At 40.8% G+C, this 24032-nt stretch overlaps 3 protein-coding genes across 3 annotated transcripts in view; 2 read left to right on the top strand and 1 right to left on the bottom strand.

The window, feature by feature from the left end:
- Positions 1–2169: 2169 nt before the first annotated feature.
- Positions 2170–5424, top strand: LOC112159579 (PTB domain-containing engulfment adapter protein 1). Its single transcript, XM_024293746.2, has 6 exons — positions 2170–2327; positions 2409–2480; positions 4430–4528; positions 4609–4746; positions 4854–4958; positions 5039–5424. Exons 1-6 carry the CDS (start codon positions 2280–2282, stop codon positions 5099–5101), a joined length of 525 nt encoding a protein of 174 aa, XP_024149514.1. The 5' UTR covers positions 2170–2279; the 3' UTR covers positions 5102–5424.
- A 917-nt stretch (positions 5425–6341) lies between these two features.
- On the top strand, positions 6342–14462 carry LOC112159865 (transmembrane protein 106C). Its single transcript, XM_024294184.2, has 8 exons — positions 6342–6495; positions 6608–6938; positions 7842–7905; positions 8829–8988; positions 11379–11519; positions 11835–11884; positions 11973–12023; positions 13836–14462. The coding sequence occupies exons 2-8, from the start codon at positions 6734–6736 to the stop codon at positions 13966–13968; spliced, it is 804 nt and encodes a 267-aa protein (XP_024149952.1). The 5' UTR covers positions 6342–6495; positions 6608–6733; the 3' UTR covers positions 13969–14462.
- A 3388-nt stretch (positions 14463–17850) lies between these two features.
- The window catches only part of tns2a (tensin 2a), a 61039-nt gene continuing 54857 nt past the window's right edge, over positions 17851–24032 (bottom strand). Inside the window, exons 19-29 of the mRNA XM_024294000.2 lie at positions 23367–24032; positions 23059–23224; positions 20791–21728; positions 20598–20723; positions 20431–20526; positions 20268–20345; positions 19303–19380; positions 19055–19223; positions 18917–18985; positions 18746–18775; positions 17851–18607 (exon numbers count right to left, since the gene is read on the bottom strand). Coding sequence (XP_024149768.1) covers positions 18469–18607; positions 18746–18775; positions 18917–18985; positions 19055–19223; positions 19303–19380; positions 20268–20345; positions 20431–20526; positions 20598–20723; positions 20791–21728; positions 23059–23224; positions 23367–24032 — 2555 coding nt within the window. The 3' untranslated portion in view covers positions 17851–18468. The remainder of the gene's footprint in view (positions 18608–18745; positions 18776–18916; positions 18986–19054; positions 19224–19302; positions 19381–20267; positions 20346–20430; positions 20527–20597; positions 20724–20790; positions 21729–23058; positions 23225–23366) is intronic.

Genomic DNA, 24032 nt, shown 5'->3' with positions numbered 1-24032 from the left:
TAGTCAGACTGTGATCACATTCCAGCTTTACGGGAGTCATTCCGGGCCCAATTAAAAAGGGTCCGGGCGGTTTGTCCGAACCTACCCGAACCCAAACCTTGACGCGGCACCGACGCAGGTCGGGTCCCCAAATCCTGCTGATCGTCCGGTTCCGGGGATCGTTCCGTGCACCGGACACGTTGATATTTCACGATTTTGGAGCCCCTTTTGGGGAGAAGTCCAGCAAAACAGACAAACTACGAACTGTATGTCCAAAATAAATGTATATCCTGATAGTAACGGGTGCATTTCTCGCTAGAAATATTGTCAAAATAAAGATTAGTCCACAAAATATTTTATTCTGAGTGATTTTCCACCGAAAAAGAGTGAATATCCCACCGTGTTTTTGCTAGCGACAGGCAGAAACTCAAAAGTCACGTGATTAGTCACGTGATCCGGCGCACCCCAGTAGAAATGAATGAGAGAATGAGACGTAGCAATTCCACAATTTAGACCCGTTTTTTGTGAAACTCCTACGTTTTTCCCTGTGGACAAACGTGGGTACTGAACGTTTTTGTAGGAGACTGGGTTGACCAGTGTTCCGCGGCACACCAGTGTGTCGTGAGATTGTCTGGTGTGCCCATAGACTGTAAAAACATTATACAGTCAACGTTATTTTATGTACAGTCTATGGGTGTGCCTCGGGAAATTACCCATTTTCACATATCTAAACATTTACCATCACTATGGTATCAGCTCTGTGTTCATCCAAACGGCCCTGATTTAACACTGGATAGTTCTGAATAGTCAAGATGGTAAAATAAATATTTCTTTGATTCTATAAATGACTAATCAGAATGACATTACCGCAATCCAGCCGCAAAACTAGCCTCAAACTCAGCTTTTTGTCTCCGCCAATCATTGTTGGAGGCTTGATCACATGTCACCAATCTGACCAATCAGAAGTGGTTAAACGTCCTAACTTCCTTGTTCTGATTCGGCTCATAAAGTCTCTCAGTTCCAACTAAAATCACAGCTAAAGTTCGTGTTTAGCGGTGTAGCTTCGAGCGGGATCCGACGTCAGACAGTTTAAAAAGTGAACAAAAGAATGAAGCTCAGAAACGACAGTATGCCGGCATCTGCGTGAGTTTATGCACTACAGCCCCCATGATGCATTGGGTTAAGTGCGCGTTGAGCTCTGGGTGGAGGGGGGGAGGGGCTTACACATTCAGCAGCGCACGAGCCAAATAGGGAGAGAGATAGAGAGAAAACATCAACACAAAATGTAAAGAAACAGAAGATAAAAACTGGAATCATTTGACTTTTCTTGATAGCATGAAGGAACAGTCTGCAGGAAATATTCTATATGTATATATATTCTGTATATATTTATGGCTCCACAATCAACCTGTCCAGACACCTGAGAACTGAGAGAATCTTCTCTAAAACAGAGCAGATCATCACTGAGAGAAGAAAGCAGATGACATCCTCAAAGCTGAAACTCTTTTGTCTTTCTTAATGTCAATGTGAATAAAAGTCTTGATTTAGTGATTTTTGCACAATTTAATTTGTATTTGGGTTGTGGTTGCAGAGGTTTGTGTTGTTCACTTCATAAAAAGAAAAAGCTTAAAGTGTGTAGAGTTAAAAACTGAATAGTTAATTGTTAGTTCTTTTATCATTCATTTTGTACATTCTATCTGGAAGGGATAAATAACAGCATATACATAATTTACACTTTATATGAATAAAAAATATTGTCCGTTGACAGTCAGAGGCTGATGGTTCCTCTCCTGCTGTCTGCTAACGTCCACCAGCAGCTGCTTAGTTTTACTGACGTTGAGGAGGAGATTGTTATTCTGGCAGAATATCTGCAGATTTTTAATCTGCTTTAGGTGGTCTTGTCATTGCAGATGAGGTCTCTCATCAGTTTCATCCATCAGCTTACTGATGTTGGTGGAGCTGGAAGTGGCCACACATTTCCTTCTGCTTTTAGATCTTCACTACACTCCTACATTCCTTCTTCATGTCCATCTTTCTCTTGATCAACAAGTAAATGTTTGACCGTCTGGACATCAGTAAAGATCAGAAGCCGTCTGGTCCAGCTCTCATGGTCCTGGGATCAAACCTCCTGTAGGGAAACTAGTCTGTTCTCTGAGGAAGAGCAATAAGGAAGCTGGGACTCTGTCACTGATTAACCTCAGAAGTTCTCCTGCTTGGTTGATCGAAGGTAAACGCGTCTCTGTTTTGACCAACTTTACAAAAAGAGCTCAGAAGTGAGAGTTTGGTCGCAGCTGAGGAAGATGTACGAGCCTTTGGAAGACGACGTTGAGATTACATTCCCTGTGAAGGTTGTTTAAAGATTTTTATCTAATTCTTGTTTCTCTTGAGGAGACTTTTCTTAAAACCATTTCTTTTGGTCATAACTTTAGTTTTTGGGCCGGGTGGAGGTGGTTCGTTCTGATGGACTTCAGATCCTGGAAGAGGCGGCTTACAGTCTGAAGGTCAGACCTGTGGAGGATCATGTAATGTGTTTGTGGTTTCATTAGTAGATCAGAACATGTTTGTGGTTTTCATGGATCACATTTGATCTTTTTTTTAATTTGATGATTTTGTGTTGATTTGATGAAAATATTCAGGTTTTCTCTAATTATCCCAACTTTTAACAATGTTTTAAACCCTTTAGATCAGCTTTCATGTCCCTCTGCCTTAATGAACAGTCTGCTTGACTCCATTATTGTGACAGATTTGAGTCTTTTTAAGTTTTTCTTTTTTCTCTTCAGGTTTAATCACTGTTTTTCTTTTGTTCTTTGTCTTTTGTACCTTTTTCATCCATTTTATTTCATTATTTTCCATTTCTTAGCGGTTTATATAATCTTTAAAACATATTTACAGTAGAGACAAAAAGTATTTGTCCGTATCTGATTCTGCAAGTCCTTCTACTTACTGTAAGTAAGTACAGTAAAAAAATGATTTTGGTCTGTAGAATCCATCATAGACAAACGTTCACTGTGAGATAAAGGTTGAAAAATTAATCCAGGAAATCACATTTTGTAACCATTTTTTTTAAATGGAGCAGAAAATTAAAAATGAAAGTTCTCATCAATACTTTGTGATGTACTCCTGGTTGGTCAAAGGTCTCCTGTAGATCATCATCAGAGTTTCACTGTAGCAGTTATTTAGGTCCATTCCTCCATCCAGATCTTCTCGAGAGCTGTGATATTTTGGGCCTGTTGCTGAGCAGCGCAGACTTTCAGCTTCCTCCACAGATTCTCTATTGGACTGAGGTCCAGAGACTATCTAGACTAATACTTTTTATGTAGCCACTCCTTTGTTGCCATGGCGATGTGTTTGTGACCATTTAAGAAGATCCAGTCACGATTAATCTTTAATGATGGAAGGAGGCATTTGACCCAAATCTCCCTTTACATGGATCCATTCATTCTTTCCTTCATTGATATCAGTCGTCTTGTCCCTATGCAGTAAGTTAGCCGCAAACCATGATGCTTCCACCCCCGTGCTGCACAATTTGCATGATGTTTTTGGTTTTCTGGGGATGCCGCTCAGCATTTCTATCCTCCAAAGAGTAACATTTTAGTTTCATCTGACCACATGACCATGTCCCAATCCTCCTGTGGATCCTCCAGACGGTCTCTGGAGAACTTGAGTGGTGCTGGTTTAAGCAGGAGGACCTTTGGAGCTCTGCAGGATCTGAATCCATGACGACTTTGTGTGTGTTAGTAACACTTGTTACTGTGGTATCGGCTCTCTTCCATGTCGTTGTGATCTGTTTCTTCACCGTTCTCAGATCGTTTGTTCCCCCAGGTGAGATCTTCCATGGATCTCCAGGTGGAGGGAGATTATCAGTGATCTTATATTTCTTTCATTTTCTTATATTTACTCAAACAGTTGATCTCTTCTTACTAAACTGCTTATTTATTGTAGATTGGTTCATTTCATTCTTGTTATGACGTTGTCCCTGGTGTCCTTTGACAGCTCATTGGTCTTTCTGACTGTTTAAGGGTTTGGAAAGGTGTTGACTATACAGATAACTATCAAGTGGCATTAATACAGTGGAGGAGAAGGACTTCTTAAAGAAGTCAAAGGTCTGTGAGAGACAGTATTCTTAATAATTAATGCAAATAAATAATTTCAAAATGAAACGATGTGATTTCCTGGATCCTTCTTAAAAATTCTGTAACAATAACAGACCAAACTAATCTTTTAAGTGGAAAAACTTTCTGAATTTGTGACTGCAATTCTATTTTGCATTACATTATGAATATAAAAATAGATTTAGGTGATTTCTTTATGTTTCTTTTCCTGAGCATCTTGTTTTTATTTATTGTACTTGTTACACTTGGGAAAAATAAAAATATATATACTTGAATAGAGTTTTTTAAAAATGTCCCTCCTCTGGCTGATGAATCATAATAATGTCTTTTTTCTGAAGACCCCAGATAAGTACTCGTCTGAGAAGGTGACAAAGAACACTAAAGTCCTCATCTTCCTGTCTCTGAATGGGATTGACATCTTGGAGCATAAAACCAGGGTTGGTTTCATTTCCTTTCTGCGTGGAATATAATCTCTAACGATCATTTTGAGCCTCCTCCTCCTCTTTGCTCTCCTCAGTTCCTGCTGTACCAGTGTCCTCTGTCCACCGTCTCCTTCTGCGCCGTTCTGCCATCTTCACCCAAAGTCTTCGGCTTCGTGGCCAAACATCCTGCTTCAGACATCTACCACTGCTACCTGTTCCAGAGCAAATCCTTTGTGAGTAATCCTCTGCAGAATAACTGGAAACTTTAGACAAAATGAGGCACACAGATGACAAAATCCTGGGATGAAACCTCGGTGAGATTGTCAGATGCTCTTTTCAGGCCCACATCCTGGTGTCCGCCATCGGAGATGTCTTCAGAGCGTCAAAAAAAGAGGAAAACCTCAGAGGAGGGCGGGATCTGATCGTGGAGGCCCTCAGGCACAAGGTGGATACTGGGTTTAAGCCTCTTCTCAGACTCAAGATCACAACGTTGTGTCTGTTTCTGAAACAATGCTCCTTTTTCAGAATAAAATACTTCAGAAGGAGAACGATGAGCTGAAGAGGAAGCTTGCAGCCCAGCAGAAATAAAAAGATGGCTCATGTGCAATCAATTTTTCACCTTCTTGTTTAAAGTTCTTCCCAGAAAACGCTTCAAAAACCTGCAAGAAAGGTGAAAAAAATTTAGGTTTTTCCTAAAGCTCCGAATCTTTTCCATTTATTTGAATAAATTTAATGAATGTCTTTTCTTGTTGCTGAAACATTTTCCCAAAGTGTAAAGATGAATGTGCTGCTTTGACTACATTCTGTTTTCTCTGTACCTTCATTGTTTGGTGCTTTGGAAAAAAAATCCTCTCACCAATCTGGGATATAAATACAACAAAAATGTGAAGTAAAATACTATTTTGTCAGCAGCTCTGTTATTTGTTCCTTTATTTATGGGAAACAGCTTTTTAAATGTATTAATCAAATCAAACTCGGCTCAGAAAATACAACATACATTTTTTTCAGATTTTATTTAAATTAGAAATACAATTTTCTGTTTGGTTTTTAGTGTAAGAATGCTAAATTGTGATGATGAAAACTTTCTTTTTGAACATTTTATTTGTGAAAACAGTTTCTCACAACCAAACTACTTGTTTTAAGTGGACACTAGAAGGATGAGACAATACTTATTTGAACTGTGTGGTTCTGTTTGGTATTATGGAAAATGTGCCTTAAAACTTTCAAACTCCCCGTGGAACTCATTTTCTTTCAGAACGGTGCTTTGAAATCAAACCATAAACTACAATAAAGAAAAAGAAGAAAAGTTAATCAAAACAAAAAAAAATTACATATTGAAATAAAAACCTAAGTCGAGGGTAAGTTTTAACAGTTTAGCTGATTTTAAAGGTTATGTTACATATTTATTCACAAAATACCTTAAACAAGTACAAATAATAATGTAAGCTCAGAAAACAAAGTTTAAAGGGAATAAAAAATATACAAATAAATGAAATTCATAACAAAAATACAAAATATCAATATAGTTGTCTAATTAAAAAAAAGTAAAATAAAAACTTTGGTTTTGAATATTTTAACAATATTTATACGTTTAAAAGAAATATAATAACTTCATCCATTCCTTCATTTTATTTTTTAACTTGATTTTAATTGGTTCAGTTTTAATTTTCTACAAAAACCTTATTGTAAATGTTAAAAACAAAGAGTAAAAAAAAAAGTCAAGACTTTTTCACTTTTTTTGACGTCATCTTGTCCTTGGCGGGGCTGGATTCTGGGTTGCCAAGTTGGGAGCAAAGACGCGCCGCTATCTGCACCGATAACTCAGTATAAGGACAGAATTCCTAAGTTCACGTGAACGCACCGCCAGTCCCTGTAGGTAGGGCTGTGAACGCAGCACAATGCGGGCTATAACCTGTTTGTTTTGATGACGGAGGTGATTCGATGGTGATAAACATCAACTGTTGAATTACTTCCCCGTTAAAGTGAGTACATTTTTGGTTCTTAAATATCTGTTAACAAACTTTCACAAAACTTTTTAGCCTGCAGACCTCTCCATCCGGAAACAGACTTCTTCAAACTTTTCTGTTCTTGAAGCTGCGAGCAGAAGTTGACCGAAGTTCTCCCGATAGTCTTCGTTCATTTCCGGCGGCCGTATGGCTCCTTCCCGTCCACCTGTGAGCCGGTGGTAGCATCCCGGGCCCCGCTCCGCTGCAGGCCGCCATGGGGACGCTCTGGTCCCGCAGAGGCAGCAGCGTCGCCCCCTCGTCCGCTTCCAGGCGCGAGGCGGGCGACGGAGACTCGGACGACGAGTCTCTGGACGGACTCGTCAGGCGCGAGGACATTGCCCAATTCCCGTACGTGGAGTTCACCGGCAGAGACAGCATCACGTGTCCGACCTGTCAGGGCACCGGCCGAATCCCCTCAGGTGAGTGGAGGCTCGAAGAGCGACGACGGGGCTTTGAACGCATCACAAAATGAGATTTGGGGGCTTTGGGGCTTTGAGGCTTTGAACGCATCACAAACCAAGATTTTGGGGCTTTGAACATATCACAAAACAAGAATTTGGTGTTGGAGGCTTTGGACACATCTCAGTCAAGAGTTTGAGGCAGCGCATCACAAATAAGAGTTTGGGTTTGAAGCCTCGAACCATAGACTGTATGCCTCGACCGCATCACAAAACAAGAGTTTGGTGCTTGAGGCTCTGAAAGCGTCACAGATGAAGAGTTTGGAGCTTTGAATGGATTTTAAACCAAATTTAGGCTTTGAACGCATTAAATATCAAATAGTTTGAGATTTGAGAAATGAATGGACCACAAAATGAGAGTCTTAGATTTTGAATGCATCACAAAAAAGAAGAGTTTGAGGCTTTGAACGCATCACAAAGCAAGGCTTTTAGGTTAGAGACTTGAATGCATCACAAATCAGGCGTTTGAGGCTTTGAACGCACCACATATTTGGGTTTGAAGCTTTGAAGGCATCATAAATCAATAGTTTGAGGCATGAAGGCAAAATAAGAGTTTGAGTGCATCGGAAAACAAAATTTTGAGGCTTTGGCTGCTTCAGAAAATAAAAGTTTAAAGCTTTGAACGCATCACTAATGAAGAGTTTGGGGTTTAAGGGTTTGAACGCACCACAATTCAAGCGTTTGAGGCTTTGAACGCACCACAAATGAAGATTTTGACGTTTAAGGCTTTGAAGGTGTCACAAAATGAGAGTTTTGGGCTTTGAATGCATCACAAATCAAGAGTTTAAGGGTTTTAACACATCATTAATCAAACACAGACTTGGATTAAGTTAAAAGTGACATTTTGTGTTTGTCTCCTGACAGAACAAGTGAATGAGCTGGTGGCTCTGATTCCTTACAGCGACCAGAGGCTGCAGCCTCAGAGGACGTGAGTGTCTGAAAACACAAACTTCTGCTCCTGTTGGCCAGAACCTCCTACAGTTTGTTCCTATTTTTCCCTCCAAATGGTCAAACATTTACACCGAGTTAGAAAGAAGCTTTTATTTTGAAATTGTCAGGTTTTTGTGTGCTCTGCCAGTCAGCTGTGACCTCTGACCCGCCAGATTCAAATGAGGAGTTTTGGTCATTTAGACTCATGTTTTTATTGATTGTTTTACAACCCGAACGTGGATAAAAGAAGTGATGAGAAAATTACTAAAAAAACTAAAAACTTGGAGTTTCTCTGTGCAACAACCTGAAGGCCTAAAAGACAAAAATATCCTCTCCTCTTCTTTCTTTCTTTGTATCACACAGAAACGTAGTTAAAAACAAAGGAAATAAATGATATTAAAGTCTTGGGAAACGTCTTATCACAAAATAAAAGTCAAATTGTATCTATTTTGTCAAAATGACAGAGAAACAGTGTTCCATTCAGAGTTAGCAGGACAGTTTTTATGGTTATTTCTAAAGAAAATATTTACCCACTACAGTCGAATTGATCGTCTCCTTGTTTTGGAAATGATTATCTTCTGACCGACTTTTTAAAACATTGACAGCTGTCTTGGATAAACAACAGTAGTGTGGCTCTCAGGGCTGCTGGATCAGAGTGCAGCCTTCAACGCCGTGGACCTTGAAATCCTTGACAGGCTGGAAAAGGGGGCGGGGTTATGAGGGCCACTGATGTGTCAGATCTTATCTTGAAGGCAGAAGTTATTGATCATAAACGGGTCATGTGGAGTGCCTCAGGGTTAGATATCTGGACTTCTACTGTTCATCCTCACTAATATTCTTCATAGTGCCGTTATGGATTTGTGAAGTTTAGAAAAGTCTCAGGAAGTGGAGTGTGATTCCACCTGCTGGTCTTCTCCTCAGGAAGCTGTACGTGGGCCTCTCGGTTCTGCTCTGCCTCCTGGTGTCTTCACTCGTGGCCTTTTTCCTCTTCCCTCGGTCCGTGGTCGTGGAGGACGCGGGGCTGCGCTCCGTCACCGTGCGCTTTGATCACTCCAGCAAGAAGGTCCTGATGAACATGACGGTGAGCTTCATCCTCCAGCATACAGAAATTAACCTTTTTCTTATCTTATTAAGCTACTTTTAATGTTTTTGTCTTTTAAAAACAAATGTGTTGACATAAAATTATGAAAAAGGAAAACGAGCAGCTGAAACTGACACTTGCGGCTCCAATGATCATCCGAAGCCACGCCCCCTTTTCTGTTTTTAAAGCATTCCCAGTGATTATGATTATGCCATCTTTAGCCGAAATTAGAGTTGCACGATAATATCGGTTACCGATAAATATCGGCCGATATTGGACTTTATGACGTCATTCCGATAATTTCGATATGAAAAAATTTGCAGATAAACAATTTGTTGGTTAGCGGTATTGATATCGGTATCGGCTGTAAGAGGCTAGAAAATATCGCGTATTGGTATCGGTTGTAAAAGTCAATATCGTGCATCAGTAGCCGAAATCAAAAGCATATTTTGTTTTCTAGGACATATTTTTTTTACAAAAGTTCATTAAAAGTTTAATTCTGAGTTGTGGGCGGGACCTGCTCCTGGTTGAGAGCTCAGAGCCTGTGACCCGCCCTGCTTATTTTCTACATCACAAATCCGCTCTTTTGCAAACTAGAATTTTTGTCTGCTTCTGATTCACAACTATTTGAATACAGAAATACCCAGAAATGCAATTTTAGCTTAATTTTCTTTACATATGTCCTCCATCATCAGAAAAATGACGCATGAATATGTTAAAAACACAATTTTCATCAGAGTGGATCTCTTAAGATTCTGAAAATTTGAGTCCTCTTAAACTCTCATATTGTTCTCAATTTAGTTTCTGTAAGTCTGGAAAACATGGATGTAAACTGAGAACATCCGAAGCCAAACTCACATTAGAAAATGTGTTCCAGTATCCGGACGATTTCCACTTTGAATCACACAGTTTGAGAGTTTATTTTTGAGATCTTGAGATTTAGTTTTTAAACTTTCTCAGCACCACAAACCTTTTAAATTTCTAGAACCTTCAATGTTTCTTAAACAGACGTGTAATGGTTCTGCTGTGAGACGGAACTCGACACCGTGGGGAGATTCTCATTTCAACGATTTATGGTTTACTCAACATGACAAACATAATAAAATCATTTATTGCTGACCTCTGTAAAGCTCTTTGGGCCTTTGAGGAAGATAGAAAAGCGTTATATAAGTATTCGCCATTTGTATACTCCATCTGTTTGCATGGATGCCATGGCAACACCAAGGTGGAGGCGGAGTCTCAGCTTTAATTTTTACAGAAGGTTCAGTTGTTTTAGTCCAGAGGTCTGCAACCTGCAGATTCAGAGCCACATGTGGCTGAAGAAAAATAAAATAATAGTAAAAAAATGGAGATTATCTATTATTTTAGCAGTATACTGATGTTTTTGACTAATTTGTTATCTAGTGAGGTTTTTAGACTAATTTAGAATTTTAGCTTCTTTTTTGGTAGCATGCTAATGTTTTTGATGAATTTATCTTAGTTAGGAATTTTATGTTGATATGGAGTTTAGCTAATATTTTAGTAAAATCCTGATGTTTTCAGCAGATTTGTTATCTACTGATTTTTTTTTTTGATAATTTAGAATTTAGCTTCTGTTTTAGCAACACGCTAATAATTTTGACTAATTTAGTTTACTGAGGAATTTTAGGCTATTTTGGATTTCAGCTAGTAATTTGGCTTCTAATTAGTTTTTTTAATGCTAATTTGGAGTTTAGCTAATATTTTAGCAAAATGCTAAGATTTCTAGCTAATTTGTTATCTACTGGGGTTTAGGGTAATTTTGAGCTTTTATTTCAGCAATGTGGTAGCATTTTTGACTGATTTACATTACAGAGAAATGTTATGCTAATTTGAAGTTCAGCTAGTAATTGAGTAATAAGCTAGCTTTTTTGCTACTAAAGGTAAAAACGTAAATAAATCCCATTTTGAGAGATGCTAGTTTCTTTTTATATATTTTTGCTTTTGATTGTGCCAAAAAATAGACATTATTCACATTTATTAAACGAACAAAAAGAAGATTATGAATGTAAATCCAAATGTCTTAAAGGCTAAAGTAAGTCTATGCGGCTCCTTCTAGGTTTTGATCAGTAGAAAACGAGCCCAAATGGCTCTTTTACTGTTAAAGGTTGCCGACCCCTGTTTTAGTCTAATCGATAATTAAAGTTATTAAAGTAGTGCAACATCATCTCGGTTTAATTGAATTTTAAGCCAATTTTAAGATTTTTTTTTCCTGAAAACGATCAAATTCCTTATTGTTGCCACAACAACAGATTAAATGTTAGATGTTCTCTGTGGATTCTGCAGATTTCGGGATGGAAAGTGTAATCTCTTATTCGAGCTGTCTTGTCTGTCAGATAACGTGACGGCATCTCCTCGTGGTTCTCCTTTAGAGCACGCTGAACTTCAGCAACCCAAACTTTTTCTCGGTGCTGGTGCAGAGCGTGAGCTGCCAGGTTCTCTACATGAAAACGGTGGTCGGGACTCAGCAGCTGGACAACTCCACCACCGTTCTGCCGCTCAGCCAGAGTCAGGTGAGGAGTTCGGACTGTTAATCCTTCAACACTGGAGCTCCAGTGTTCATCTTCTTTGATTTACTGTGACTTTTCAATCGTTAGTACCATCATTCAGTCGATTCTGAAGGAGAAAAGCGGCTCGTGAGCCGCTTTTCTCCTTCAGAATCGACTGAATGATGGTACTAACGGTTAAAAAAGTTACAGTATGTTAAAAATGTTGTGTTTAAGCATCACTGGCTCAGGTGTTAAAGGTTTAAACAGATTTTAGATTTCAGCGAGAGAGCAAACAAACCCTCTGAGGTTTTGGTTTTAACTCTAAGCTGACGTCTGCAGCTGAACTTCACCGTCAGCGTGGAGATCGGCAGCAGCGCTCCGTATGTTTAGTAAGTTCACTTTGTTTCTTCTTCCGAAAAAATGTCCCAAACTAAATCGATTGGAGAATAAATACATTTCTGTTCTGCTTCCTCTCAGTGCCTTCTGCACCATGCCCATCAAGGTCCACAACATCGTCATCTTCATGCAGTAAGTCCTCGTCTGCACCACATTCTTCTGTCTCCTGATGCTCAGAGACGAACAATCGGCTCAGTTTTGATCACAGATATTATCAAACGTACATGTTTTTATCCATGTTATATCAAAAATAAACAGAAAAACTTAAAACGAATAATCCAAAATACAAAAAAATATTTTAAAAACTGGTTTTAGGGTGTAAAACATCAAATATCGGTTGCTAAAATGTGAAATATTTTAAACATAAAGATTCATCATAAAGAAATTAGTATTTCTTTTTTTTTTAGAAACAATTCTTTTTTTATATGCTGCCCTCTATAGGCGAAGATTGGTATTGCTGTTTTTTTAATTTACTGGTGTACTAAACATGTCATTTAAAGCTTCTAGTTTAATACTTTAAGAGGATTTGCTAATGTTTAAATTATTTTTTTAAGTCTATGTAAGGAGCGGACACTTCCTGCTGTTTTTCACTCATAGATGTTCTTATAAGGGAGGAACATGTCAGTTTTTAGCGTCTTGACCTGAGCTTCATGTTCAGAGACACTTCGACCTGGAGGGAAAAAAATAATTCTAAGCACATCTGCTGGTTTTAATTTTTTCAATCTTTTTAATCCTTTTTTTTAACTTTTCGGATAAGATTGACAGTTTATGGAAATAGTTTGAGCCTCCTCTCTGCTCAGCATACAGAAAATTAATGCATTCAGTGCAAAAACAAATAAAGTGTAAAAAGCTGCAAAGATGTGGTTAAAAAAAATTAAACCAAATCAGAACCAAAACAGAACTTCAGGAAAACAAAGGAATGTAAAATAGAATAAAACGATCCTCATTTTTGTGAGAAAAGAAAAAAGAACAACATATCAACTTAGACTTGAAGATTTTATTTTAGAATGTATATTTTAAGTGTTTTATTTTAACTTCCAAGTTTGTTTTAAGATAATTTAAAGTTGAACGTCTCGTAATCCACTGATTTTAATATGAAAATCTAATTTGTATTTAAGACAAATGTATTTTTCTGGGTTATTAACTAATCTAGTTTACATTAAATGATGTGCTACTGAAGTTTAAAAGTTATGTTTTGTGAACTAAAATAACCAAAGAGAATGATTTCACAAAGACAGCAGTGAGTCGTCTGCGTAGAGGTTAAACCTGACAGGTTCATTCATAAACTCATTTGAGATTTATTTTCCTAAATTCAGTGAACAATGTTCTAAGACTAAATCTATTCATCTTTTTTAATGTTTCTCCAGACCATGTTATTGTTTTTAAAGGACCTTATTAAAACCTCAGAAGTCATGTTTCATTATATTCATTTATTCTTGTTCCAGCAAATTAAAGCAACATTTCATAAAAAACCTTTTATTGAGTCAAAGTTTGATGTTTTTGTTCAAATTAATCTTAATTTGAGCTGAGATCAAGAGAAAAACAACTTTTTTGTCAAATAACTGTTGAAGTCCACAGTTGAAGATTATAAGATTATTATTATCTGCATTGATAAAGTTAAAAATAAAAACATTTGAGAACTATTAATAAACAGAGTCACTCCACCGCTGTTTACTTCCTGTTTCAAATGAGAGAAATAATGAGTCTTTAGAACAGAAAATAAGAGTCCTGATAACAGAATATGAGTTCTGTTATTTGTAAAGATTTCAAAGCCTTTTCTAAAACTTTTAGAATTTAGGACCACAGATCTGGTTCTGCTGCAGCCTTGAAACAAAAAACAAACATCAAAATCCAGAATCAACATGATTAAATGAATCAAATGTATGAGTTGACCTAAACGTCGCCTCACGACGATCTGACGGGTCGACGTTTTCCCGTCTGCAGAACCACCGTGAAAACCTCCTACATGGTGAGAACGTCCCAGAACAGCCTGGAGTCGTACCGCTACATCGACTGCGGCGCCAACACCACCTACGACCAGATGGGGGTCCAGCGCCGGCGCCCCCCGCTGGCCTGACGCCGCGTCACCACTCCACAGTTCAGCTCCGCCTCTAATCCTGCAAACGCTCCTCTGAGGAAATTTTGCTCAGTGACTCACAATAGCGCCCCCTGTCTGCAGCACTCCCGTATCACGGAAGGATTTGGTGTATCTTGTTCTTTGTTTGTTCACCTTTTGTTTGTTTGTTTTCCACTCGAAGCACATTAATGACTTTTTATGAGCTGATAAGTTAATAAAAAGTTAAAGCAGAGATTTCAAACGAGAACAAATTTTCCACCATTTAAAAAGGATTCTTATTATTTCCACTCCCCCACAGAGGGAGGGCACACAAACACGAGCAGATCAGGATGTGTTTGAATCCGATACGGACCAGAACTTTTATTTAAGCTGTACTTTACTCTGAGAGCAGCCCGAGTGGAATCAAGCTTTCCTTTTTTTAAGTTGGAAAATGCTTTGGAAGTAATTTAAAATGTATAAAAAGGGAATAAATAAATTAATTATTGATCACAGTGTTTGGTTTTGGGTGTTTCTGAACTTTTGCAAAATCAACTAAAACTTTTATCAAAAAAAACTTGATAAAAGTTTTTTTTTTGCAGCCTTTGACAACATTCAAGATGATTATTAAAAAAATATTGTTCTTTTAATATTAGAACATACAATTCATTTTACATGGTGGATTTATGTAAAGTATATTTTTAAAGGAAAGTATCAGAAATTCTGCCCTCTTTTGGAGTTAGATTTTGTTTTGAGAAGAAATATTAAGTTATTTTAAGTAAAATATACAGTAGGACAAAAAAGTATTTAGTCCGCCACCAATTGTGAAAGTTTTAACACTTAAAAAGATGAGAGAGGTCTGTAATTTTCATCATAGATAAACATCAACCATGAGAGATAAAATGAGGGGAAAAAAATCAGTCTGATTTTTAGAGAGTTTATTTATATCTTCTGGTGGAAAATAAATAGTCTAAAATTAATTAAATTCAATACTTTGTAATATACCTTTTGTTAACAATGATAGCAGTCAAACATTTTCTGTAAGTCTTCACAGGGTTTTCAGAAACTGGCTGGTATTCTGGTCCATTCCTCCATCAGATCTCCTCTAGAGCAGTGATGTTTTGGTCCATTCCTCCATGTAGATCTCCTCTAGAGCAGTGATGTTTTGGTCCATTCCTCCATCAGATCTCCTCTAGAGCAGTGATGTTTTGGTCCATTCCTCCATCAGATCTCCTCTAGAACAGTGATGTTTTGGTCCATTCCTCCATCAGATCTCCCCTGTCAGACTTTCTACTCCCTCCAAAGGTTTTCTCCTGGGTTGAGATCTAGAGACTGGCTAGGTCACTCCAGGACCTTGAAATGTTTCGACTTTGGTTTCCTCTGACCACAGGAAATTCTCCAGTCCTCTTCTGGATCATCCAGATCTCTCTAGCAAACTTTAGTCGAGCCTGCTCGTGTACTGGTTTTAGCAGGAGGACACGTCTGGAACTGGAGGGTTTGTAGAGTGTTACAGTCTTTGTTACTTTGGTTCCATCTCTCTGCAGGTCTTCACAAGGTCCTCCCATGTGATTCTGGGATTTTTGCTCATCGTTCTTTTGATTATTTTGACCCCACAGGGTGAGATCTGCTCCAGATGGAGGGAGATCATTAGTGGTCTGTCTTCCATTTCCTAATAATTGATTTCTTCACACCAAGCTGTTGACCTATTTATTTTCAGTTTTCCAGCCTGGTGCAGATCAACTATTTGGTTTCTGGTGTCTTTAGACAGCTCATTGGTGGAGTTTTGAGTGTGACTGTTGAGGTTGTGGTAGTGTATCTTTTATATAGATAACCAGTTCAAACAGGTGCTAATAATAAAGGTACAGAGGACAGTGGATCCTTTCTAGATTTTGTTTCTTATTTTTGTCTCTCATAGCTGAGGTACACCTATGATGAAATGTGCAGGACTCTTGTCTTTTAAAGAGGAAGAACTTGCACAATTGATGCATGACTAAACACTTTTATGCCCCACTAGAATTACTTTTAGTTTTACTGCTCTGATCATTTAGCTGTTTATATTTAACATGTAATCCAGCACAATACTACAAAATAAAAGCATGACAAAGGTTTACAAAACTAAACATTGAAAATAAAAGATTTACAAACATTTTTAAGGTAATTTAAAAGTAATTAAAATTACTTGATAATTCTCAGTAACTCCTGTTTAAAAGAAGAATTATAAAATATATAATGTCTTTTGTTAAGTAAACTCATTTCCTTACAAAACTGTTTTGCACTTGAGAGGATTTATGCTGAATTTATCAACCATCTGATGAAAGGCCTCAAACTTCCTCTTTATTTTTCATTTCCTGCTGATCTGCTCTTTTAGCGGTGTTGACAAATAAAAGCTCAAAAGGAAAGACAACCAATTGAAGTCACAAAAACTGCCACATTTGTAAGAAAGCAACAAGTTTATCATTTTCCTTACAGAAGTAAAACATACAAAAGCTTCTTTACGAATGTGGCATCCTTCTTTAAAACGTCCTGATCGGGTCTTCTTCAAGCAACATTTGTAGGAAACATGCAGGATTAGCATCTTCCTTCAAAATGCAAACATGAGCCTTGGAATTAAAGAGCACATTTGATGGAAAACTGTTAAATGTGCAACACAAAAGATGCATTATTGTAGTGATGCACATTTCTAAGAAATGTGGATGTTCCTTACTCCATTTAAAATGATAAAAAACTCCAGAATCTTTTAGAAAACGAGTTGATTTAATGAAATTAAAATAAGGACAGAGCCACAGAAAAGGTTTAACTTTAAAGTCTTTATTTTCCGTTCATATAAAACAGCATAGTTTCCTTTTCAAATGAACAAACGTTTCCTCTTTTGGCCCATAGCTGCATGTGAAAATATATTATTACTACATGAGGATCAACGAGAAGAACAGACAATATATTATTGCTGGAATACAAAGTTATGTTTTTGTTTTTCTTCCTACCAAACCAGTAAAGTATCATAAAAATATAAGAAGCAATAAGTACAAAAATATAACTGAATAAAAAGCTTATTAATAGGAGAGTGCTTCATCTTTGGTTAAGTACGTGTGTTTGGTCACATAAAGCGCTGAATCATCAAAGGTTTCACACGTCGTCTTCCTCGTTTGACTTAAAGCCAACACGTCCTTTAATCCAACACGCTTACGCCCCCCAGCCCCCCCTCGCACACATGTTACAGACGTGCAGAGTTCATCCGTCTCGCAGAAATGTGGAACATGAAGGATTGTCGACCGTCCTGTGACTCGCGGTGGAGCAGCTGAACATTAAATACATCTTTATGGTTTTGGTCACTTGGAAAGATCATGACGTCCCTCACAGAAAAGCTGTGAGGAGGATCTTCTCTGAAACCCGACAGCTCAGTCTAAAGGGTCTGAGGCATGAAGTCCAACTCTGGTTACCATGGAAACCTGATGTGGACAACTGGATTTGCTCATTTTTAATACATTTTTTTTTCTAAATTTGACAGGTTCTGGGTGTTTGGAGCTGTGAGCACAAAACAGAACGCCTTTTTTTTGCTGACCTTTGAACTCTAAGCATTAAGGGAGTCAAAAAAAACAACCAGAAAGCAGGATTGTTTAAAAAATGGCCGAATTAAATCCTCGAAAGGAAAAAAAGACAAACGGCTATCACAATCAGGGAGAAATGACAAAAGAGTTGGATAGTTATTTACCTTTTAAAACATTATTGTTTAAAGACCCACTCTGATGAAAATTTTATTTTTGGTGTTTTTAGCATCACTTTGTGTCATTTTTCTGATGATGGTGGACATGTATAAAAACATTCATCTCAGAATTGCATTTCTTAGTATTTCCTTATTCAAATTGTTGTGAATCAGAAAAAATGCTGTTTGAAAAAGATCGTATTTGTGATGCAGAAGATACACTGGGCGGGGCCAAAGTCTCGCTCTGCAGAAACTATGTCTGAGAAAACAACAAGTTTTTAGATTTTGGCAAAAAACGGCAAAATCATAATTGAAAGACCACTGGAAATGCTCTGAAAATAGATTACCTGATCAGAGTGGGTCGTTAAAAACACATTTTTTATGCACTTTTGTTTTCTGAAAATGTGAATCCTAAATAAATTCATTTGAACTTTGTTAAAATATTCCTACATGTAAAACTAAATCTGTCTGATTTAAACTTGTAAATTCAGTTTCACGAATCTCATTTATGAATTTATGTGGACCAAAACTGAGAATAAAATGGCCGCCAGCAGCAACTTGATAAAAATGCTGCATTTGTTTGGACCAAAGGAAAACCAGTTTGACTTCAACAAAGGCTTTCTTTTTTTTGCTTCCTGTGCTTCAGCATTTCCTCCCCACCTGACTCTCCACTTTAGGTTCTGAACAAACCCGGTTTGCTGCACAAAGAACCATAGAGATCCACCCTCTGACTGCAGCTGTCGTGGATCGTCTTGCTTCATGACCTCTCAGACCCTTAAGAGCAACTTTGTCTTTTCCATCCGTCTGACGCCGTCTGGACTGCTCTATCGGCGCTGCGCCAGCATGACCTTGTTGATGAAGTTGACGATGGCGGAGGCGGGCTGCTCGGGGTCCAACTCCGCGAAAAGGTGGCACACGTTCTCCGCCAAGCTGCCCGGTTTCTTAGCAACGAAACCAAAGACCCTGCAGAACACGAGCAGAACGTGAGCCGCGGAGCCGGCGCCCGGCGGGGATTCACCACCTGCTGCGCCGGAAAGATGCTCGCCAAGCCTCCGTCATGCACGGGCCCATTTCCCTCAACAGTAATCAAGCAGCACTTACTTAACAGTGGTGTCGTCGGGGTTAGTCCACCTAAAGACAGAGACAGACACCGGGCTAAGACATGCGCAGACCGGACCGGCGCATGCTGGTCGCCTTCATGCACGAGCTCACAGCCACGGATGCAGACAAACCCACTCCAGCTGCAGATTTTCAGACCCGCCGGTCCCTCACCTGTGGTCCTTGGGGTCGACGCTGCTGAAGGTGACGCTGTTGACGGGGTAATGCCTCCTGAAGAACACCCTGAAACAGACGCAGGCGTGAAGAAGAGCAGAGGAGCGACGGGCTTCCTTAACGGGTCAGGCGTCGTACCGGCGCTGGCTGTCTGTCAGCGTGATGCCCTGCGACGTCACCTTAAACTGGACCACGGTGGCGGCAGGACGCGGGTTTCGGCCGAGGGTGGCCTCCGTTGCCTTGGCGATGGCCTGGGGGCCGGTCAGGGACTCTGTTTCCACAGAGTTCAGGTAGAGGACGTTGCAGGCTGAGGAGGGAAAACGCCACATTGGAACATCAGCAACTCGTTTACGCTCAACGCATTAGAGGATGTGGGAGGAGCTTACCTGCTCCCTGTTTAAGAAGGTCGGCTGCTGTGCTGATGTTGCTGACGGGCGGGGCCTCCTGCACCTCCCCCAGGAGATCTGACGGCACGGAGAAAAACCTCAGAGCAGTTCACACAATACTTGTGTCTGAAAATTGTGATAATGATGCAGTTGTTTTTGTGGTTCCGCCTCAGAGCTTAACTCCTCCCCTTTCTCCAACCAATCAACAGTAAAGTGCAGAAGACACGAATGTGTTCACCTCTACCAGACTGTGTTGCCAGGTCTGCAGGAGAACGTAAACTTTAAGAGTAAAATGTTGTTAAAAACAGTTTTAAATAAAAGGGACTCTCTCCATGTGGGAGGATATCATTTTAACAAACACATTTTTATAAAAAAAATCAAGAAGACTTTTGTCCATTTAAATGCTTATAAGCTCCAGGATAACTAACTTTTATCGGTTGCCCCGGCAATATTGATCAGGAGGCAAAATTAAAAATAGTAATAAAATAAAATTAAATCTTGAACATTAGCGGAATAACTTTTTCCATCTATCCATCTGCTGAATCCTTTCTGGGGTCACAGGGTTGCTGGAGCCTATCCCAGCTACTGTCTGGATGATTCGCCTATTCTTTGCAATTTACTTAAGTAAAATAAAATAAAAAATCTGCTGTGTGCTCTAGTTTAGATAAAACTACAGCAGCAAAGACGCAATTGATCTGAAATATCGTTTCAAAATTCAAAAACAAATTTATTAACAAAACCTGATGTCTGGTACTAGTTTGCTGCTTGCTGTTTCAATGTTTGTATAAAACTTTATTTAAAATCTTGATGTTTTGGTTTCTAAAAATAGTCAATATCAAACTTTTGAAGAGTTCAGAAAATCCTCAGTGATCAGAAGCTGAAGCTTCGGCGGTTCTGTGGTTCTGCAGAGGTTTTGTGTCTGTCACGGTCCAGCAGAACCGATCCTGAACTCTGCAGGTACCGACCTTTCTCTGGGATTTTCAGGGCGCAGGGCAGAGAGATGGGGGTGATGGAATGTTGGTAGACCAGCGCAGACAGACTCCCTGCAGAACACAGAAAATATTCCCTGCTATTCCACAGAAAGGTTCCCTCTTCTCCTGGAGTTCTTCAGATCAAAGGCGACCTTACCGAAGTACGGCTCATTCTGGCAGCCTTTGATCTTGACTCCTCGGGGGCCGGTTTCTATCAGGAAATGCCTGACCAGCTGCTCCAGAGGGTCCCCCCCTGTCCACACAGAGGACCAGTCAGCGCGCTGTTCATAAGTCGAAGGTTAAGGGCGTGACGGTGGCGTTTACCTTTGTTGTTTTGGACGCTGGGGGGCGGGACCGCAACCTTCAGGGCGAGGCCGTACGCCCCCTGGAAGGAGTTGCTGTCCCTGATGAGGAAGGTTCCCGGTTCTCTCTCCTTCAGAGCGGCGATGGCTGCAGAGAAGAACACAATGTTATTCTGGCTCTTCCTGTCTCAGGTGTGCACAGGTGAGGGGCGGACCTTGTTCTCTGGAGATGCCGGGCTTATACCAGAACCTGGAGCTGTCCTGAACAAACTTCACGCTGACTCTGCTTGCTGCCTCCCCGTGCACTTCCTCATTTAGGCCTGCAGGGGGTGCAACCTCCCCCACAGTTGGAGAGAAAGTGACGTGGTGCTGATGCTGGGCGGAGCTGGGGGCGGGCCTCCCGCCGTCAGACAGGACGGGGTGATGGCGCTTCTCCGGCAGAGGAGGCTGTGGGTGGGGCAGGGGGATGGAGATGGTGGAGTAGTGGGAGGGGGGGTGGAGGTGCGGGTGGCAGTGCCTCTTGTTCGTGTCCAGGGGGGCGCAGTGCTCCACCGCAGGGGGGTGGTAATGAGGGGCTCCGTGGTTCTGAGGGTAACTGGGGTGGTGGAGGTCTGACCCACTCAGCATCAGCCGTCTGCCCAGAGTGGCAAACCCGGGAACCGGGGGGTCAGACACCGGAGAGCCCTCCATGCTGTTGGAGGACGGTGGGGGGGCGAAGGTGGGGCTGGAGGATTTGGGCGCTGGGGGGGAAGGTTTCTGCGTGGGAGAGGATTCGTTGGGCTGCGCTGAAGCGCTACCGTGGCTCTGAGGTGGGGAGTCCGTGGATGTGGGGGGCGGAGCAGCTCCCTCCACAGGAGTCGGGGTGGGAGGACCTGAAGAGGCGGGAGGCGGGGCCTGACTGGATGCAGCAGAATCTAAAGAAGACGGCGAGGGTGTGTCCGGGCTGTGCTGCTGGGAGGTGGGGGCGGGGTCTGTGTGCGACTGTGGACCTTTGAGAGGAGCAGAAGAGTCCTCTGAGCTGCTTTTGGGGCTCCTCCCACAGTCCTGGACCGTGCCGTTGCTATGGCGATGTGCATCCTGCAGCTGCGGAGAGTCGTAGTCATCGATGATGTCAGTGGTCCGAATGTGGAAGTCTCTCCCTCCTGGGCTGGGGCTTTTAAAAACACAGAAACAGAAGGAACCAATCAGCAAAGCGGCAAAATGTCAGAACCAGTGTTAATTTCGTTGACAAAAAATTTTCGTCATCGTCTTCGTCAACGACCTTTTTCACCCAACGAAAACGAAACGAAAACGAAACAAAAACTCCCGCCCAGACACGAAAACTTTAACTAAATTGACAGACTGTTTTCGTCCAAGGTTGGATTTATTTTGTTGGCTGCATGTATTTAAAATTTAACTTAAAGTTAAAGTCCCATTAACTGTCACACTCCTAAATGTGTGAAATGTGTTCTCCACATTTGACCCATCCCCTGGTGGAGCCGTGAGCTGCAAAGACAGCAGCACTCAGGAAACATTTGCTTGTTTAACCTTAACCATAACCATAATCCTAACCTTAACCCTTTACTCTGGGTCTGTGCGACTAAAAAAAAGGTTAACACTGGCTGCACGTTTTTTGAAAATTACGTACAACTAGACATTTTCTTATTAGAAATGGGGTGATTTATAATTATTTTTTTCTTTTAATGTGTTTTAAGTTGTTGAAGCTGAATTCGCAGAAATGACTAGCTTGGAAAGCAAAGTGAAGTAAAATGTTTTTTTTACAAATTAGTAAAATATTTGCGTGTTTTTCAAATGATTATACTTAGTAAATTTAATTAGAATGCTTTACCTTTATTTATATTTTTGTCGACTAAATAACTACTGTAATTTAGTCAACTAAAATTGGACTAAAATTAATAGAATCAACATGACTAAATTGGGACAAAAACTAAACCCTATTTTAGTCAAAAGACTATGACTAAAACTAAATTAAAATTCTCTGTCAAAATTAACACTGGTCAGAACATTTTGTTGAAGACAAACAATCTCAGTTTACTGAAGAAAAACCCTTAACTTCAGGATTTTGTAATGGTTAATTTAAGAAATCCCTCAACATCTATTTATCACATTTATCAAAGTATAAGTCGTGTTTTATTTTTAATAGTTTGGCCAGGGGTGCGACTTATACTCGGGAGGGACTGATAGTCCAAACAGTAATTAGAGTTCTTTTATTTAGTGCAGGAACACCTTTGCTTACCTCATAGGATCGTTCTTTAAAAACTGCAATTTGTATTTATTCTGGTTATCTTTGAGGAGTAAAATTATCAGTTTTTGTGATGAATAAAGTGCTGCTGGACTCAAAGAAGAAACTTTCCCCGAATATAATAAAAATATAACATAACATAACATTTTGAAGTAGAGGAGTCGAGGAGTTCCTCAAACATTGTTTGTTCTGCAGAATTTTCTGACTGATGTTTGGGACCAACTTTTAGGACTTCACATACCTCTCCTGTGAGCGCAGGGGGCTGCTGGTGTGGACCGGAGTGGGCGGTCCCGACATGTCAGACGGCGTGGAGCAGGCGGCGTGAGCGTCTCTGTGGACCCTCTTGAAGGAGCCGTGGGTGATGTGATCCCTCCAGCCCACGCTTTCTCCAGAACTACGAAGACCGTCTGAGGGGGCGGGGACAACAGAGATCAGGTCAGGTGGAGTCACATGACTTTACGACGGTAAAAGCAATAACTTTTTGAGTGTCAGAGAATGTTCTGTGTGCAAAACCTTCATGTTCCTGTCCGACGAAGGCGTTAAACTCACCGGCGTGGGAGTCCGGGTGGTAGCACTGCTGTGCGTCTGGATGGGCGTGGCTGTGGTTGGCGGTCCCGTTGCTGTGGCTGCAGGGTCCCGTCATGGAGGACGGAGGAGGCAGCGGTGACGTCGACTCGGATTGGTAGCCGGAGGCGTAGCCTCTGCTCTCAGATGGCGAGGGCTGGTACGGCGAGCAGGGACAGATTTGGCGGGGCGTTTGGTAGCCGCTGCTGCTGCTGCTGTACTTCAGATCCAGGTGGGAGTGGGCGTGTGACCTCGATGCTTCAGGGTAGGCAGGGTGACCAGAGGGCAGCGGGTCATAGGTGAAGGCTGGGGCGTCGTGGCTTTGCGAGCCGTATGAGGCTACGGTGGCTCTTCTGTGCCAAAAATCAGCCTCTCTCTCCCACTGAAGCTCCGCCTCCCTGTCCCGATCCCAGTGCAGTGACATCTCTCTGCCTCGTCTCAGCCCGGAATCTCTTTCCCAGTGGAGGTCGGACCCTCTGGCTAGCTCCGCCTCCCTGGTTCTCCTAAGCCCCACCTCTCTTTGCTGAAGCTCCGCCTCTCTGTCCCAGTGGAAGCTGTCGCCGCGGTCCAGCCTCAGGCTGTGGTAGGAGTCTTCTCTCCTGATGCTGCAGTCCCTGCACGGACAGGGAGGGGGCGGCAGGCCGTCCATCA

The sequence above is a fragment of the Oryzias melastigma genome, linkage group LG7 (genome assembly GCF_002922805.2).
Source record: "Oryzias melastigma strain HK-1 linkage group LG7, ASM292280v2, whole genome shotgun sequence".
Taxonomy (NCBI): Eukaryota; Metazoa; Chordata; class Actinopteri; order Beloniformes; family Adrianichthyidae; genus Oryzias; species Oryzias melastigma.
The sequence above is the reverse complement of the archived record's forward strand: the minus strand, read 5'-3'. Positions and strand labels throughout refer to the sequence as shown.